Source organism: Vipera ursinii, assembly GCF_947247035.1.
Source record: "Vipera ursinii genome assembly, chromosome: 1".
NCBI classification, from domain to species: domain Eukaryota; kingdom Metazoa; phylum Chordata; class Lepidosauria; order Squamata; family Viperidae; genus Vipera; species Vipera ursinii.
The window spans coordinates 109,455,685-109,472,364 of NC_139512.1; the positions used below are offsets into that span (position 1 = coordinate 109,455,685).

At 42.5% G+C, this 16,680-nt stretch overlaps 1 protein-coding gene across 1 annotated transcript in view; it reads right to left on the reverse strand.

Annotated features, from left to right (window-relative positions):
* DRD4 (dopamine receptor D4) overlaps nucleotides 1-7,973 on the reverse strand; it is a gene marked incomplete at its 3' end in the record, with an annotated part of 40,106 nt that extends 32,133 nt beyond the window's left edge. Inside the window, exon 1 of the mRNA XM_083349803.1 lies at nucleotides 7,569-7,973. Coding sequence (XP_083205929.1) covers nucleotides 7,569-7,949 — 381 coding nt within the window. The 5' untranslated portion in view covers nucleotides 7,950-7,973. The remainder of the gene's footprint in view (nucleotides 1-7,568) is intronic.
* Nucleotides 7,974-16,680: the final 8,707 nt, after the last annotated feature.

The following is a 16,680-nucleotide window of genomic DNA, read 5'->3' on the forward strand; positions in this document are numbered from 1 at the left end:
GTGTAAAATATCCAATACCCTTATTCTACTCCCAACTTTTATTTATTGTTAAACTCAACTGCTCAACTGCATTGGTTACCAGTTGTCTTCCGGGTGAGATTCAAGGTTCTGGTAATGGTCTTTAAGGCCCTACATGGCATGGGTCCAGAGTACTTCGGGGATCACCTGCTGCCGGCGTCAACTTCCCTCCGCCCTGTGCATTCCCACAGAGAGGGCCTCCTCAGGGTGCCTCCGGTCAGAGAATGTCGGCTGGTGGCCCCCAGGGGGAGGGCCTTCTCTGTGGGCACCCTGGCTTTATGGAATCAGCTGCCGGTCGAGCTCCGGATGGCACCTGACCTTCGCTCCTTCCGACGCAGTCTGAAGACCAATCTATTTGAACAAGCCAGCCTGGCCTGATGGGGGATGTGTTGGGGTTTAAATGGGGATTTTTATATTATTATTGATTGTTTTAGCTGGGCTACTATTTAATTCTTTTTAATTTTTGTATTCTGTATTTTTATATATGCCCTGTTCACCGCCCTGAGTCCTTCAGGAGAAGGGCGATATACAAATATAATAAAATGAAATTAAATTAAATGAAATTAAATGAAAATGAAGAACCTCCTAAAAATATTTTGCAGATGAAAGGTGTCAGACACGATAAGACTATTTACAGTGATTTCTCCAGAATTAAAATGAAATGTCAGACTTCCAAACATTCCCACTAAATAAGCCCTTAAATATCAGAGTGTCTACCCATTTTGCTGCACAAATATTATGATGTTAAGCAAAACATTTAATACAGTTATTTGTATCTAATTAGTGAGGAAAGAACTCAATGGGAAAGCTTAATATAAGTCAGGAAAGAAAGGGTGGATTCCCAGAAAATTACGGTCAACTGTCTAAGCTGTTTCAAATTCCTCCCTCTTGCATGATTAGTTTACAATTTACTCTGTATTCTATAGGTTTTACTCCAACTGCATGCAATGGGAAATCAAAGAAACTGAAGTTCAATCCTTTTGGAGACTTGAAAATTGTGTTATGAGTATTGGTACAGTTAACACAGTCTTAGGCTAGAGACATAATATCTCTATCTCTTAGGTTAACAAAGAGAAATATTTATCCATCCTGGCAAAGGACAGTTCAAATGTAATGTAAGCCAGGAAGGTACAATCAGACAAGATTCTAGGGCAAAAGATAGCTAATGCTTCAAGATAAAGATTCCTGAAAACAGAGAAAGGGAATACTCTGTGTATATAAAGGGCAGGTGAAGGAAGAGAAAAATTTCAGGACCCTGGACAGAGTCCAGAATCCAATATGGAATTCAGTTAAAGCCAAGGTTTTGGTTTTAAATATTCCATAAAGTTTATTGTGTTTCTACACAAAGGCTGATCTCAGAACCTGATCCCTAGTTTAAAGCTGGATGGAAAACTGCCCAGAATTCTCAAAGCAGTTGGCTAGACTGGAAAGTTGAAAAACACATTTCAGAAGGCGGCAATAGTAAAACAGATCTATATCACCATCAAGAAAATGGCATAAGTAGAATCCCTAGGAGTTGAGCTCCACTTAAATATTGCCTTTTTACCTCTCAAATGAGCAGAAACATAAATGGGAGTCTCTTGCCTGAAACCTTCTATTTCACTGTCTCCATACCAGTATTTACCTTTGAAGACAATTATGTCAGGCTCTCTCTAGAACTAAGCTCTAAGACTGGATCCTCTGGGGATCCAGATTGAAGGTTCTTTAATGTAGGAATCTTATTTGGAAAGTAATGTGACTTCAGTAACTCTGATTTACCAGAAATGGAGGGAAGTAAAACTATACAGCACGGGTGTCAAACTCGCCACGCCACGTCACGTGACACGACTCTTTTTGCATTGCCAGCAATGGGGTGGGTGCGGCTTCAGTATGATGAAACTGGCCCGTGGGCTGGCAGTTTGACACCCCTGCTATATAGGGAAAAAAGAATAAAGTACAATAGATATATATATGTGTGCTGGGTAGATCAAACTTTCCCTTTGAATGTCAAATTAAATCAGGTCCATTGCTCATTAGCAAGCAAAGATTTAAAAAACTCAAGAAGGGAATTGCTTAGCCAATCACTGATGATTCACTCTCCTCTTTTTCCTAATGAACTGTATTAAAAATAACTTGCTAAGTAGTTAAGCCAAACTTGCCTCAATAGGCAGTAGCAGGCTAGCAAGGAAAAGACTACATTAAATTGACCACCTGCTGGCTTTACCTTTCATCCAACACTAATAGAATTCACAGTACAGTGATAAAAATGCTACTAGGATCTTAATAGAGAAATTTATACCATGTTGTTCTGCTTACTCCAAATTGCTTGCAGTAGAATTTGTCTACTCTGGCATGAATAAATAAATGAGACTTTGGGGATACCAGAAAAGCTGTCAACTCTTCTAGCTGAACTATAATGCCAGTAATATTTGGTATTTAAAGGCCCAGAGTGTTATCTAAGAAAAGTACACACATCTACACACAAAACAAGCTGAGGTATCCAATGTAAAGTCTACATTTTAGCTCTCACAGATGAGAGGAAAATAATATACTTTTAAAAGATTTTGAAATTGCAATATGCTGAATATCAACACTCTTAACCATGGTAACTGCATTAAAGGCAGTGGGATTTGCACAATGCACAAATGCTTTCTCTGTGTGGGCCTTACAGTGTCACATATACACCAACATTAACTGGGGCAATCAATGAATATCTCTGGTGAAATGTTCTGATTCTATTCTCTCTTTCTCACAAACACCATCTATTCCAAACTGGGAACATCTACATATATTAGGTCTAAGTTTACTCTTAGAAACTCAAAGCAAGCCAATAAAAATTAATTATTGTATCAAGTAGGATTTATTTGGTGGGGAAGCTGCTTAATGAGCCCAATGCAGCAATGTGATGAAAAGCTAACATTCTGGATCTACTAGGTCAGATAATCTGATCAGGGGGAAAAATCCATCTAAGATGATTAAACATCAGTATTGCTCTTGCTGAAATGAGTGCTACACAACAGAGCATAAGCGTGTAATTTTAGTTGATATGTTATTTTGACCATCAAACCTGCAATCATATATCATATTGCTCACTGATTCCGTGGATACTCTTACTTCCAGGTCAGTCTACTTATCCATTTATTTCCAAATAAGGCTGGGTTGTTGCTTATAATATTCACTGATGCCTGTGAAAGCTACAATTCCACATGAATAAAAATATAAACAAACCTCTTTTAAACCACCCAATGTTTTATTCAAAGACAATAGATAATAACCCAGCCCTGCAAATGAGAAAGCCACATTCAAAATCTATATTTAAAAACAAAGCCATATAAAATGAGAAGTGCACTCTGTGGATAGAATCTCTACAAGTTTCAAAAAACAATTTTCTTCTTTAATCCATGATATTATACAACATTGCAGCAGGGGAAAAAGGCACCTTACTCATACTGTATAATTATGCTTAAAGAAAAAGAGAACATTTGCACACATAAAGGTTAGAAAAGTAAATTTTCTAAAAAAGGTAAACAGCATCCCAGAAATAGGGCAGGGAAGAAACTACTCTGGATAAATCCACCAGTCGCAGGAAAAATAGCTAAAAATTATTTTACTTTCCCTGTCAAATTGCAGACACAAGGGAAGTACACCTGCCATCAGCCAGAAAACCACAAGCCACTGAGAAGATGCATCCTGTATTCCACCCTCTCCGGAAATATCCACATGGCAAAGGAGGTACAACCAGCATCCATCAGTTAGAGAAGTCACTGCAAACATAATTTCTTTTTTTCCTTAATCAAGAAAAGACCGTATCACAACAACCCCCTCGATTTGTCCACTGGTACAGAATTAAAAGTATTTTCCTAAGAGTGTTGGATTATATAAATTATCTCATAGATATTCTTGTAAATGTATTCACTGCCTTCCCCTTTAAATGAAGCCATCAGTCCTTCATGTTACCTGATGTTGCTCTTCTCATTGGGGTATGAAGTCCTATCAGTTGAGCACTGAGGTTTCCAACAGACTAGAAAATTTCTAAAAGTTAGGAGGAAAAACCAAAACACAAATGCTTCTCTTCCTTAATCATCCCTTGCTTTTGGCCACTTAAGAACTGGTGCATTTTTGAGAACAGAGGTATATAAATGTTATTGGCTGAACTGAGCACAGGCACTTCAATGAAGCTGTTTTCAAAGGCTGCAAAACCTGAAAGACTATCAAATAACTCATATGAAAGGGTTGATGGGTTGCATGCTGTTGAATGAACCATCCATAGATGGTTCAGATTTCCCCGCATAGACTTAAAGTAGATTTGCCAGCATAATCTAGCAACTACCAAGATGGTTCACACTTCTGTCTTTTATAGACTCCAATTTGCTGGTGACTCTTTACTTCCACGACACACTAATCTCCTAAACCTTTAGCAAATCTTTCTGGCCCTCATGCTGGTTTCTAAATGTATAATATTGTATTTGGCTTTGGATAAAAATTACAACGCAGCATTTGATTTGGTTCTATTCTATCTTAGCAGTTGCAGTGTTCATCATCTTGCGAATTTCATTTACAAAGAGGGCAATGTCTTTATTGTTTCAGAGATCCACTGCTATAATAAAGCTAGGTGGTATATTCTAATCCCAGTAAACAAAGTTTCTTCTATCGATTTTTCATTAGCCTTTGAAACTGCAGAAAGCCATATTTTTTCCAGAATCAAATTCATTGAAACACAAGTACAAGGCCGCTGCATCTTTTGGTTTACTTAAATGGAATCTGAGATTGTGCTCTCCACATCATTATAGAATACCCGTGTTTGTTAACACATGCACAGAATAATGTTTTAGCTTATCAAGTTCCTTTTCTTCTTTAAATGAGATGTACCCTTGGAAACGTGAGTGCTTTTTTTCATCTAATAACAGCCTGTTGAGATAATGGATAATAATAGGGTGCGGTGAATGTCGCATCACTGTTTCTAATTCACATTCTAATACATATTCTTGACATTCAATCTACTCCACATTTAGCTCCCTTCACATGATTTCCATTAACTTCAACTGACTTTGAATCAGATCTAAGAAGGATTGGCACATATATTTTGAACAATATTTTTAGTGAAGCTGAAAACAGAGACCTTCTATCTTCACATACTTTGAGGTTTGACAAATTTATCATTACTCCAAAAATGAACATCAAAAAGGAAAGGTACCCATATTTCCACCAGTCACTAATTCTAGCTATCCACAACTTTTATCTCTGAAACTCCCTTATATAGCCTAAAAATGCTCAGCTTTGGAACCAGATGCCTTCTATAGCTAGAGATAATATTTGACATGTTTTGTTTGCCAAACATTATAGAGTACCCTGTTACTGCAGATTTTTTAAAAAAATATTTGGTCTCCAGCTAATGTAAACCTCTCATGTATCAACCAGCTGACTTAATGATAATTATCATTAAGAATCCTGTCATTTTTCTGAATTTCAGACCTGTGTTCCATCATAAGGAAGTTTTAGACCACATCCTTTAGCATACCTTTCCTAGAGTGAGATTTCTTTTTGAGTAAGCATGTTTTGGACAAAGTTATGCTTCTATTAAACAGCATTTTAATCTTGTTTAGAGATCCATTAGTCTAGTTTTTCTATTACGTGACCCATTTCTTCAAATTACTTAATGGAAGCTTGTGCAACAGGCTTTGGAAAGATTACTGCAATTTAGCTATTTAAGATTAGCTAGCACTTAAGCAATACTGTACCTAGCCCAAAGATATCTAAATAGAAAGGTCACTTAAAAATACTAAAGACAAACCTTTAAGCCTACATTTCTCCTAACTAAAAAGATAACAGTATCTGTCTAAAAAGACTCCTCCTCCTAAATAGGTTAAATTCCCGTGCATATAATCCTGGAGACTACTATTTCTGTAGGCATTTTAATTATTATTTATTGTATTTATTGAAAGAGATCAGAGCAGTGCAGTTTCGCATGCACCCCTTCACATTATTTTCAGGACATAACAGGATAAAGTCGAGATGACCAAAAGTTATCTCCACAGCTTCTTTAGCAAGTTGAAATTTTGAAATGGATTTCTCCAACTTTGAACTGACACTTTTCAAACCATCACTCTAATTCTCCAGAAGAAAGTAACTCTATTCACATAATCTTTGCTAGAGGCAAGCAATGAGTACAATTATGTTGGCTGACTCGTCTTCCATCACCTCATCCATTGGGAGACCACAACGCCAGAAGTACCCAACCCTTCTTCTCCTGGGGAACAAACTCATATCCTTGATTGTCAGGAGCTACTGGCACAACCCAAACCTGTCTAACTTCAACAAAAAGGTCCTAATATATCATATGCTTTCAAATTGTAGTTCTAGTTTAGGAAGCAAATGTACTTAATATCTTTAAGAAAAAAATATTCTATAGTGGAGAAGTCATAAAGCAGAAACTATAAAAACAAAACAAAAACAAATTAAGGACCCAACAGAACTGCAGCATTTCTTCTGCAGAACTGGACTAGTCTAGAAGAAGAGCTGCTATTTCATTTGGACTGCATATCAGCAGACATACATTTTGGACAACAGATCAACTTCTAGGATACAAAGGTCCTTATATATAGGCTATTCAGTGTCTTTTGAGGCAATTTTATGGGCAACTCACTTGTGTATGAATTGGATGGCTTATACATTTAATAAAAATAAATACCAATGAAAGAATTTGTTCAGTTATTCCGTCTCTTGTCTTTTTAACAACGTTTTAGTAGGAACAGATAAAAGAGGGGAGCAGTAGTGAGAAAACCTGAAAGGGTTCTAAAAGGACTATGATGTGATGAAGTCCCCTGTAAAATATCATGAATGAGGCAAGGTACTTGCAAGGGAAAAGCTTTATCCAGAAATACCATCACCCTGGGCTGGTTCCCTGCCTATCTGCCTAACCAGCCTTACAAGTACAGTATATACTGTGGTTTCCACTAAGGCTGCATTGACTGCAGTACTGATGTCCCATCATTTCCCCATAAAGTTACAGGTGTTCCGAGAGTGCAGCAACCTACATATTACAAAGACTGTATAGCTCATGGTGGCTCGGTCTGTGAACCAGAGTAACTAACAAGCACTAGCACCCAATAAAGGTAACCAAACAATGATATTTGCATTATGTGAATGTAGATATTATACTCACCCCCACCCCCCCCCACCCCCGTCAAGGAAGGTAGCCCTTTTCCAATTCTGGGTTACAATGAATGACAGGGCTTTCCTACCCTAAGTATGCATCTACCCCAAGTCTCAGTCAATTCAATGGAATCTACAACCAGGTGAATAAGTGGGGATTGCCACCTTATAACAATGTTACCCAATGGAATGTTTAGGGTTTAGTTCGGGTTTTTTTTCCCCCTCCTCCCATGCTTACCTACAATTGCATCCATCCGGGGCCAAAACGGGCACCTTAAAACCCCAAATAAACAGACATAAAAATATATCTCGAACCGGGAGAGGAAGCTTTCCCCTCTCAAGAAAAAAAACAAAACACGATGGCATCATAATCATCAGTAGAGTTCGAAGAAGTTAAAGGGTGCCCTGGGGGCTTTTACCTCGGAATAGACATAAAGAGGCAGCACTAAGATGGCTAAAAGGAGGTCGGCCACGGCGAGGCTGACGATGAAGTAATTGGTGGTGGTCTTCAGCGCTTTCTCCGTGCAGACGCTGAGGCACACCAGCAAGTTCCCGCTGATGATAAAGAGGATGAGGAAGATTCCCAAGGCCAACGCGGCGTAGTTGCGGACCGGGTCTTGTTCAGGAGGAGGAGGAGGAGGACAGGTGGTGTTGGAAGAGAAGTCCTCCGTGCCGTTGGCCCCCATGTTCCCCCTCGCCCGGTGGAAGAGCAGCGGTCCGCTCGAACTTGGTTGGCCAAAGAGTCGCCTTTCCCGGCAGTTGGACTGGCAGGAGTCAGTACCCAGGCTGCCCCACTCCATCGCCGAAACGACCGAGCCGCTGTGCCCCGACGACCAACCAAGTCGCTCTTCTCCAGCCGCCGCTGGCGGGCAGGGGAAAGGAGTGGTGGGGGGGGGAGAGAGAGAGAGAGAGAGCTTCGCCCTAGCAATCCAAGCTGCTTCCCGAACTTGTCTCAAGTTAAACTGTCAGCCTTCGCCCATTCCACGGAGGCGCCGAGCCTCAGCCGGCGCGGTCCGCTCCAAACTCAACCCCCGACGAGTTCCGCGGGGCTCCTCCGTCCGCGCGTTCACAGGCGCCCTGCAGACCGCAGCCCGTGGCCGCCTTCCGCGTGCCGGAGGAAAGAGGGAGAATTGCTTGGCGCGGCCCTCTCGAATTCTTGCCGACTTTCCCCGCTTCTGCTGGCAGGCAGGCGGGCAAGGAGGGAGGGAGGGAGGGAGGCGGCCGGCCTCGCCCGGCGCCACAAGTGGGCCGCCTCCAAGTGGAAAGTAAGCTGATTAGGGCGCGGGGCGGAGGGAGGGAAGAGAGTCCTGCTGCGGAGTGGGAAGGCGCGGCCGGTTCCCTCCTTATCCAATGAGCCTGAGGTCCAGATCGGACGACCGGCTGACTTTAGCCGGTCGCCCCGGCGTCTGAGGCGAGTTCGCGCCCAAATTCGCCTCCCGCCGCTGAGAGATCTCACCTCAGCCTAACTCTTGACAGACAGAGGCGCGCTGCCTCGTGGCGCGCGCGCGTCTCCCGTCAAACAGCGAGGAAGCCCGATGCCATCCCAGGCCCCGTGTAGTGTATGCAGGTTTTGCGTGAGGGTCAGTGAATTAAGGAGGTGGGGAGCTGGACAGCTCCGAGCAGGAACAGCGTTTGGCGGGAAGCCAGAACAAGGGGACAGCGTTCAGCGGGAGAGCCGGATTTAAAGGGATTGGCTGACCAGCCAGCAGGACGCTTGGATTTAACCCATTGGCCAGGCAGTTACCTGACCAGGTATAAGTGAGGGCTCAAATCCTTTGTTCCCCAGTTCGGCCATGTTCCTCAATAAACAACTTAGCTCCTGAACCTGTGTCGCCTCTGATTCTGGAACCAACACAACACCCGGCACTCCGCGACAATTGTTCTGCGAAGCCGGGTGCTCGCTCCCGCCACGTGGTAGCCGCCGAGCCCAGGCTTGTGACTCGGCTCAGCTGCGCTAAGGAGCTGAAAGGCAGCGGAAAGGCTGCTAAACTGAAGGAGATGGAGAAAATCCGAAAATAAATAGGCTTCCCTGTTCTGAGTGTGAAGTTCACGTGGGCCAAAGAGAGGCAGCATTCTGGCTTTGGAATTAAGTCTTCCAAAAAATACTGAAGAAGGGGTGGGGGAGGGGAGCACGTCGGTTACTACAGGATGATAGTTGCCACTCTTAATCGCTTTTCTTTAGGAATCTGGATGTCGCTCATTCTTAAAAGCAGTGCAGCGTTTGGCCTGGCCACGCCAGATGATACCTGCGGCTTGTTTTAGAGTTAGGCAACTTCCTTTGTCCGGATACAAGAGCCACCAAAGGAGGCTTTCGGGGGAGCAATTGTGGGGCGCCGATGTGGCATTACTGCCGATTAACTTTGGACGCAGCAATTGAGGCCCATCAAGGTAGTGATTATGGGAGGAAGAGGATGCATATTCTGTTGATCGGTGGGCCTGGGACTACGAAGATTTGTTCCAGCTTTGTCCCATGGTGGTGGAGAAGATACCTGGAGAAACTTCTCTTCATGCAGGAGGAAAAGTTGCTCTACTCTTCTGCCTCCCAGAATTTGCTCAGCTGCCCAAGTTTGTGGGTTCCACGAGGGACACTGACACTCAAGAGCAAAGGGCTCTTGGTCAGTTTCTCAATTTTTCCAATTCCCAATTCTGATGTACTGTAGGAAAAAAGAGAAATAGTCCAAATAGAAAAAACAAAATATTCCTATAATATAGTCCAAGCTGAAATTTGTTGTGGGTTTCCTTCCTGGATATAATCAGGGTGATTATTTCCAAGCAGATCAGAATAGGGCTGAAGATGTTAAGCCACCAACTACAGTTCTATAATCCCAAATCTTGTGGCTCCTTCAGAAAGCACCCTTGAACGAGAAGAGGGAATAGTGCTTATGCAGACAAACCTGCACATCATCAGCAAAGACAAAATGTCTCTTTCCCCAGAATAATTGCTTTATTCATATGTAGATTAATTAATTATAACTCATGATTACAATTATCTTTTAAGCAATTCATCAAGTGGCAGGCCTAAATCATATTTTACTTTTTAAAACAGTTTTTACTTTAATTCATCATGGCCCTGTTAAACTCCGCTCTTTTTTTTTTTACACTAACTGAATGATTTCTAGGTAATCTCAGAATCAGTGTTTGACTGAAATATCTTTTAGGTATGAATAACGGGGCCTTGAAGAGAGATGAAGAAATAAAGGACAGTGTGTCATGCAGAAACGTTTTGTGACACTAGTACATTTGATGCATAAGGAAAGAGCAGAAGTGCCTGAAGAGAATTTGATTTCAAGTGTTACCAGAGAACTGGTCCAGTTTGCACAGTGCACCAACCAAAGTATGATTTACTTGGTTTGGGCTTAATATGATATCAGACTCATCTTTTATTCTGATCCCTTACCATATCATTATCAATTCACTGAGTTGCGCTTTATTTAAGCTGTGATTAAATGTATGTACCTGAAAGGAAGATTAGGTTTTTCTCCAAATAATAATTCCATTAAAATAGGAACATTTTAGATTTCTTATGTCTTATCGTCATGGAAGGCAGATAAGTTTTTATTTTCTGATATTCCAGTTTGGAGTAGTCTAAACTCAGTAACGCTACTAATTACTCTATAAGAAAAAACAACAAAATAGAATATTATGTTCTGAAACCTAAAAAGTAGCAGAAGAACAGAGAGTCATTTTAAATAACCATTCTCATGTTCATTAACTCAATTATACAAAATTACATGCAAATATAATTAATTTTATGTACATTTTTATTGAGTCAAAAATTTGTATCCTGCTGTTGTAAATTACATCTAATGATATCATTGCTTGCAGTTTTTTTAAGGAACACTGAATCCACATATGGATGTCCTTAATCAGTGCTGAAAAGTTCTATCTTTCCCCTATTTAAATCCTGGTGGAAATCCTGAATGACACTATTTGAGAAATAAACTGCCTCTTTAAAACTGATTATCAAAGGAATATTGGAACCAAAAATAGGTCACTTGACAACAAACAGAAAATATGTCTCTTTATAAGTAGCACCATAGGGATAATGATTTCCACCCTTATTCTGATTAGGGATGATAAATTATCCATTCATTTCTTCAGATGCATATGAGCTTTTTAAATCTTTTATGTTTTGGGGGGGGGATAGGCAAATTATTATTTTGAAGAGCGGGTTTAATTAATACCTCTTTTTGTTGGCAGTACATTTCTTGCTGCTTAATAGTATTCCCATTGTATTCCAGACAGAAAAGGAGGTAACAAATCAGTTTCCTTTCCCTACCGTTGCCTAGTCCCTTATATTTGCTGCCCGACACATTTGGCTCGGTGCTCAGTGGGTTAGGACGCTGAGCTTGTCGATCAGAAGGTCGGCAGTTTGGCGGGCCGAATCCCGAATGCCGCGTAGCAGAGTGAGCGCCTGTTACTCGTCCCAGCTTCTGCCAACCTAGCAGTTCGAAAGCACGTAAAAATGCAAGTAGAAAAATAGGGACCACTACGGTGGGAAGGTAACAGCGTTCCGTGTGCCTTTGGCGTCTAGTCATGCCGGCCACATGACCACGGAGACGTCCTCGGACAAGCGCTGGCTCTTCGGCTTTGAAACGGAGATGAGCACCGGCCCCTAGAGTTGGAAACAACTAGCACGCATGTGTGGGGGAACGTTTACCTTTACCTTTATTAGTGGCACTGATCTGGTTTGTTGAAAAATACAATGATATTCTATACCTAAGAATTCTTTAAATTGTGACCCTCCATCATTTTACATGAGAAAACGTAAGTGTGGTGCCTGTGAATTTGTAGCGACGGCTCTAATGTTGGGAAAGCTATAAGGAAAGAAGAGGATGACCAGCAGCAAGGTGGATGGACTCAGTTACAGTGGCCATGAAAGCACCGCTGGGGGACTTCAAAGACTAGTTTAGGGACAGATCACCACAGAGAAAACTTTATTTATGCGGTCACCAGGGGTCAAAAGCAACTTTATGGCACTCTCAAAATCAATCCGTGATGGCAAATTCTCAATTTAAACCTCATCTTTGTGAAGTAGTTTCCTAAAGTAAGCTTAAGGCCACTTGCTAGTCCTTACTTTTGTCTGCAAGAGGATGGCAATAGAAGCATACACCAGCCTTTCCATCTCACTGATTCACTTGGAGCCCGGACCTGCTTCTCTGCTCCAGCTGTTTCTCTTATTGTTGGGTTTCCAAGACTCTAGGTGATCTTTTGTTGTCACTGTCAGGAGTCCATTGTGGCTGGTTTTGAGTCCTTCTGTTCTGATGGAATTGTCCCTCCTGTACACTTCTGTTCGACTAAATCATTTCCAAATAGCTTAACATACGGACAGTTCTCCATTGTCACATATACTGATTTATTCCCAACTTAGTAGCCATGGTCAATTTTTTTTACAGTTCTCCAGGAAATGCTCTGGATCCTCACCTCCTCCTCTTAATCTGAAAAACGTATGCCCTTCCTTGGCTGCTGCTGGAACTATTGGAATGGTTGTCTCAAAGGTGCTTTTCCAAAAGGCAACTGAACTTTCTTGTTGTTGTTTTTTTTCTTTGAAAACATTTTCCCTCTCCAAGAATTTTTTTTTCAGTTCAGAACTGAAGAAGCATCTTGGATGAAAAGCGAAAAGTCTTTGGAAAAAAACAAAACAAAGAAAGTCCAGTTGCTGTTTGGAAAAGCATCTTTGGGACGAGCGTGACCTGGTTGATTGGGGATCTCCATAGACATTTACTGGATTGGTTACAGAAGAGGTCCCCACTGTTCAGTCCCCAAACTAAAGAGAAAATTAAGAAAAAAAGGAAAAGGAGGGAGACTTGCCTATGTATTCCATGCATTGATTTTTCTCTCTCCCCACTCTGGATTGCTCTCCCCCTCCATTACCTTAGGGCAGGGGTAGGCAACCTCGGCTCTTTTATGACTCATGGACTTTAACTCCCAGAATTCCTGAGTCAGCATAGCTGACTCAGGAATTCTGGGAGTTGAAGTCCATGAGTCATAAAAGAGCCGAGGTTGCCTACCCCTGCCTTAGGGAGTGAGCAGGGCTGAAACCATAGGGCAGCTGGAGGTCTCATCCATCCTTTTCTAGAAACCTTCTGGATCTGCCTACTTCGGCTGTGCATCCTGTTCTGAATAGCAGTTTCTACTGCTGTCACCCTATCTTCCAAGGGGATGCCTCCTTTGGTTATCCTTTTCTTACCTCCATGGAGTGGGGAGGGGGGAATTCCCACATCCTGTTGGATTTTGGGTGAATAAAGAGATAAAAGTGGAATCATGGTTAGAACTTCCCCCTGGCTATATACACTGAGGTACGTCATTAGATGTGTTAGCCGTCCTTCCTTTATTTATTTATTCTATATGCTTTTCCTTGTTCCTTCCGTCCTTTGGAAGGCAGACTAAGGGACAGAAGGAAGAAGGGGAAACATATAGAATTAATCAATAAATAAAGGAATAATGGCTAATACATCTAGTGACATCTAGGAGAAAAGAAAAGCCAAGCTTTATTTTAAAGTAATAGAAAGAAAAATTAAAAATCAAATTTTAACCGTAATATGTTCAAAACATAACTATACGGTGTTGCAAGATGTAGACCTGCCAAATTTACAGTATACAGCAGCTAGCTAATTGGTTAAGTAAAAACATTCAAAAAAAATCGTCCAAGTTGGCACTGATCTATTGCAATTCTCGTAGTTTTTAATTTTTTGCCGTGTTTAGTGAATTTTTCAGGGACAAACGATGATGAGCTTGAGAGATTTGAAAGAAAGGAAGCATCCTTCTGTACAAACTGCAGCATGCAACCTGAAGGAGTCTGGTCTGAAGCACAGATAGAAGAAATTAACTGCTTTGGTTAATAAGCAGGCGAGACAGCGAGTAACAGTTCAACTTTTTATTTAGAACCAGGCAAAGAAACAAGGGAACAAGACATCTATTTATACTGACAGCTGCCGGCGGATTGACCAATCAGGGGTGAGTCCATTCCCGCGCCGTTGTCTCCGCCAATCGGGGCCGTCCGGTTTTGACAGCTCGGAGCTGTCATCGGTAGCGCGTGTTGAGCTGTCAATTGCTGGCGCTTGTGCGGTTTCGCCCGGCAGCTTTTGACAGCTGTCAAAAGCTGCCGCGGTTTTACCTCAGCCCTGTAACTTCTGTTTAACTCAATCTGCAAATACAATAACAATTAGTAATACACAACACCCCTTACCCCTCCCTCTGATTGAGTTGATTTTTTCCCCAACTGTTTCTTTTTCGGGTTTCCCCATTCGAAGTCTTTTAGGTAGGTGGGTGGTCTCTTAAGTCTTTCGGAGCGCCGGGGAGTTGTCTCGGTGGGTTGTTCCGTTTCCCCTGGGGCTTCTTGGGTTGGCTCCGGGGGCAGGGGGTCTGGCTCCGCAGGTTCCGCGTTGCTTGGGGCGGGGTGTTGAAAAGGTATGTTCCGATCGGGGGAGCTTTGTCGTGCCAGGCTTTGCGGCGGTGCTTCTGTCAGCATTTCGTCGTCACCCCTTCCCCCTATGTTTTGAGGACTGCGTTGCCGGAGTTGGTCTATGTGTCTGCGGATATGTATATTTTGTCCAATGTCTATGATGTATGACAAGGGGCCTGTTTGTTCGATGACTACCCCTTGTGTCCATTTGTTCCCCCCCCCGTAGTTTCTAGCCCAGACAGCTTGCCCTGTGTTGAGAGTTCTATGTTGGAGGGGTGGTTCTGGGTCTGGAGGGGATCTGTCTGGGTGTAGACGGTCCAGTCTGGTGGTTAATCTTTTGCCCCAGCGAAGCTCTGCTGGGGACTTCCTGGTCGTTGTGCAAGGTGTGGTGTGTTGGGACAAAAGAAATTGTGCCAGTCTTTGGTGCCAGTTGCCGGAGATGATTTTCCGCAGTGCCTCCTTGGTTGATTTCACCATCACCTCTGCCAAGCCGTTTGTCGATGGGTGAAAGGGAGCTGTGGTGGTGTGCCTAATAGAGTTCGCCGTTGTGAAACTCTGGAATTCGTAGGAGGTAAATTGGGGGCCGTTATCGGAAACTATAACATCAGGAAGCCCATGTGTAGCGAATAATCCCCTTAAAACTTGTATTGTGGCTGATGAAGTTGTGCTAGCTACTGGCGCTACCTCTAACCATTTTGAAAAGCTGTCTATGACAATTAAGAATGATTGTCCCTGGAATGGACCTGCATAATCTATATGAATGCGAGACCAGGGTGTCTTTGTAGTTTCCCATCTATGTATGGGAGCCTGTGGCTGGGCGGCTCTAACAAGTTGGCAGGAATAGCAGCCAGCTACGTGTGTTTCAATGTGTTTGTCTAATCCTGGCCACCAGACATAGCTTCTGGCCAGAGCCTTCATTTTGACGGTACCCGGGTGCCCTTCGTTTGAGGCTCTCTAACACTTTGAGTCTGTGTTTGTCGGGTATGATTACCCTGCTGCCCCATAAGAGACATCCCTGATGGGTAGATAATTCCTTTTGTTTTAAGATATAAGGTTGGAATTCTGGGTCCTGGGGTGAGTATTGCCAACCAGTCGTGACATAGCCTAAGACTCTACCTAGGATTTTGTCTGCAGCGGTAGCTGTGGAGATATCTTTAACAGACAATGGGCACTCTGGCAGATCTGAGATAGCCAGTATCCTTCCAGCTGGTGCTGGGTCTGGGTCAACTATTGGTTGGGGCAGTCTGCTCAGGCCATCAGCGTGGCCCATGGTTTTCCCTGGCCTGTATTCTAATTTGTATGAATAGGCTGATAGAAAGGTAGACCATCTCAGAATGCGGGGAGATAATATTTGTGGGGTTAGTTTGTTTACTGTAAAAAGTCCTAATAGGGGCTTATGATCTGTAAAAATGGTAAAGGGTCGGCCGTATAGGTAATCATGAAATTTTTTTACGCTGGCTACTATAGCTAAAGCCTCTTTATCGATTTGAGCGTAATTACGCTCCGGTTTTGACAGCGTTCTGGAATAGAACGCTACAGGGGTCTGTATTCCTTCTTTAGTTAAATGGCTTAGGACCGCTCCAATGCCGTAGGGGGAGGCATCGCAGGCTAGACATAAGGGCAGCTGATCGTTAAACAGGGCTACCGTTGTGCTGCTGGAGAGTAAGTTTTTTAGTAGATTAAAACTTTTATCATGCTCAGAGGTCCAAGTCCAGGTTTTGCCCTTGTCTAATAATCTATGTAAGGGTTCAGCTATGGAGGCTTTATGCGGTAGGAAGGTGTGATAAAAGTTAACTAAACCTAGGAAGGCCTGAAGTTCTTGTTTATTTTTAGGGGTTGGTGCTGTTTTAATAGCTTTAATTTTTGTGTCAGTGGGGTGAATTCCCTTAGCGTCTATTTTAAAACCTAAGAACTCTGTTGAGGGCACCCCGATGGAGCATTTGTCTCTTTTTAATTTGAGACCCGCCTTCCTGAACCTTAGGAGTACCTTAGTTAGTTTGTCAGCTAGGTCTTTTTCTGATTCCCCTGCAATTAGGACGTCGTCAAAATATGGGCAGACCCCGGGAATCCCTTTAAGTGTTAGGCATGTGCATTTAATGCGAGGTTTAGGGTCGCCTTATAGTCGG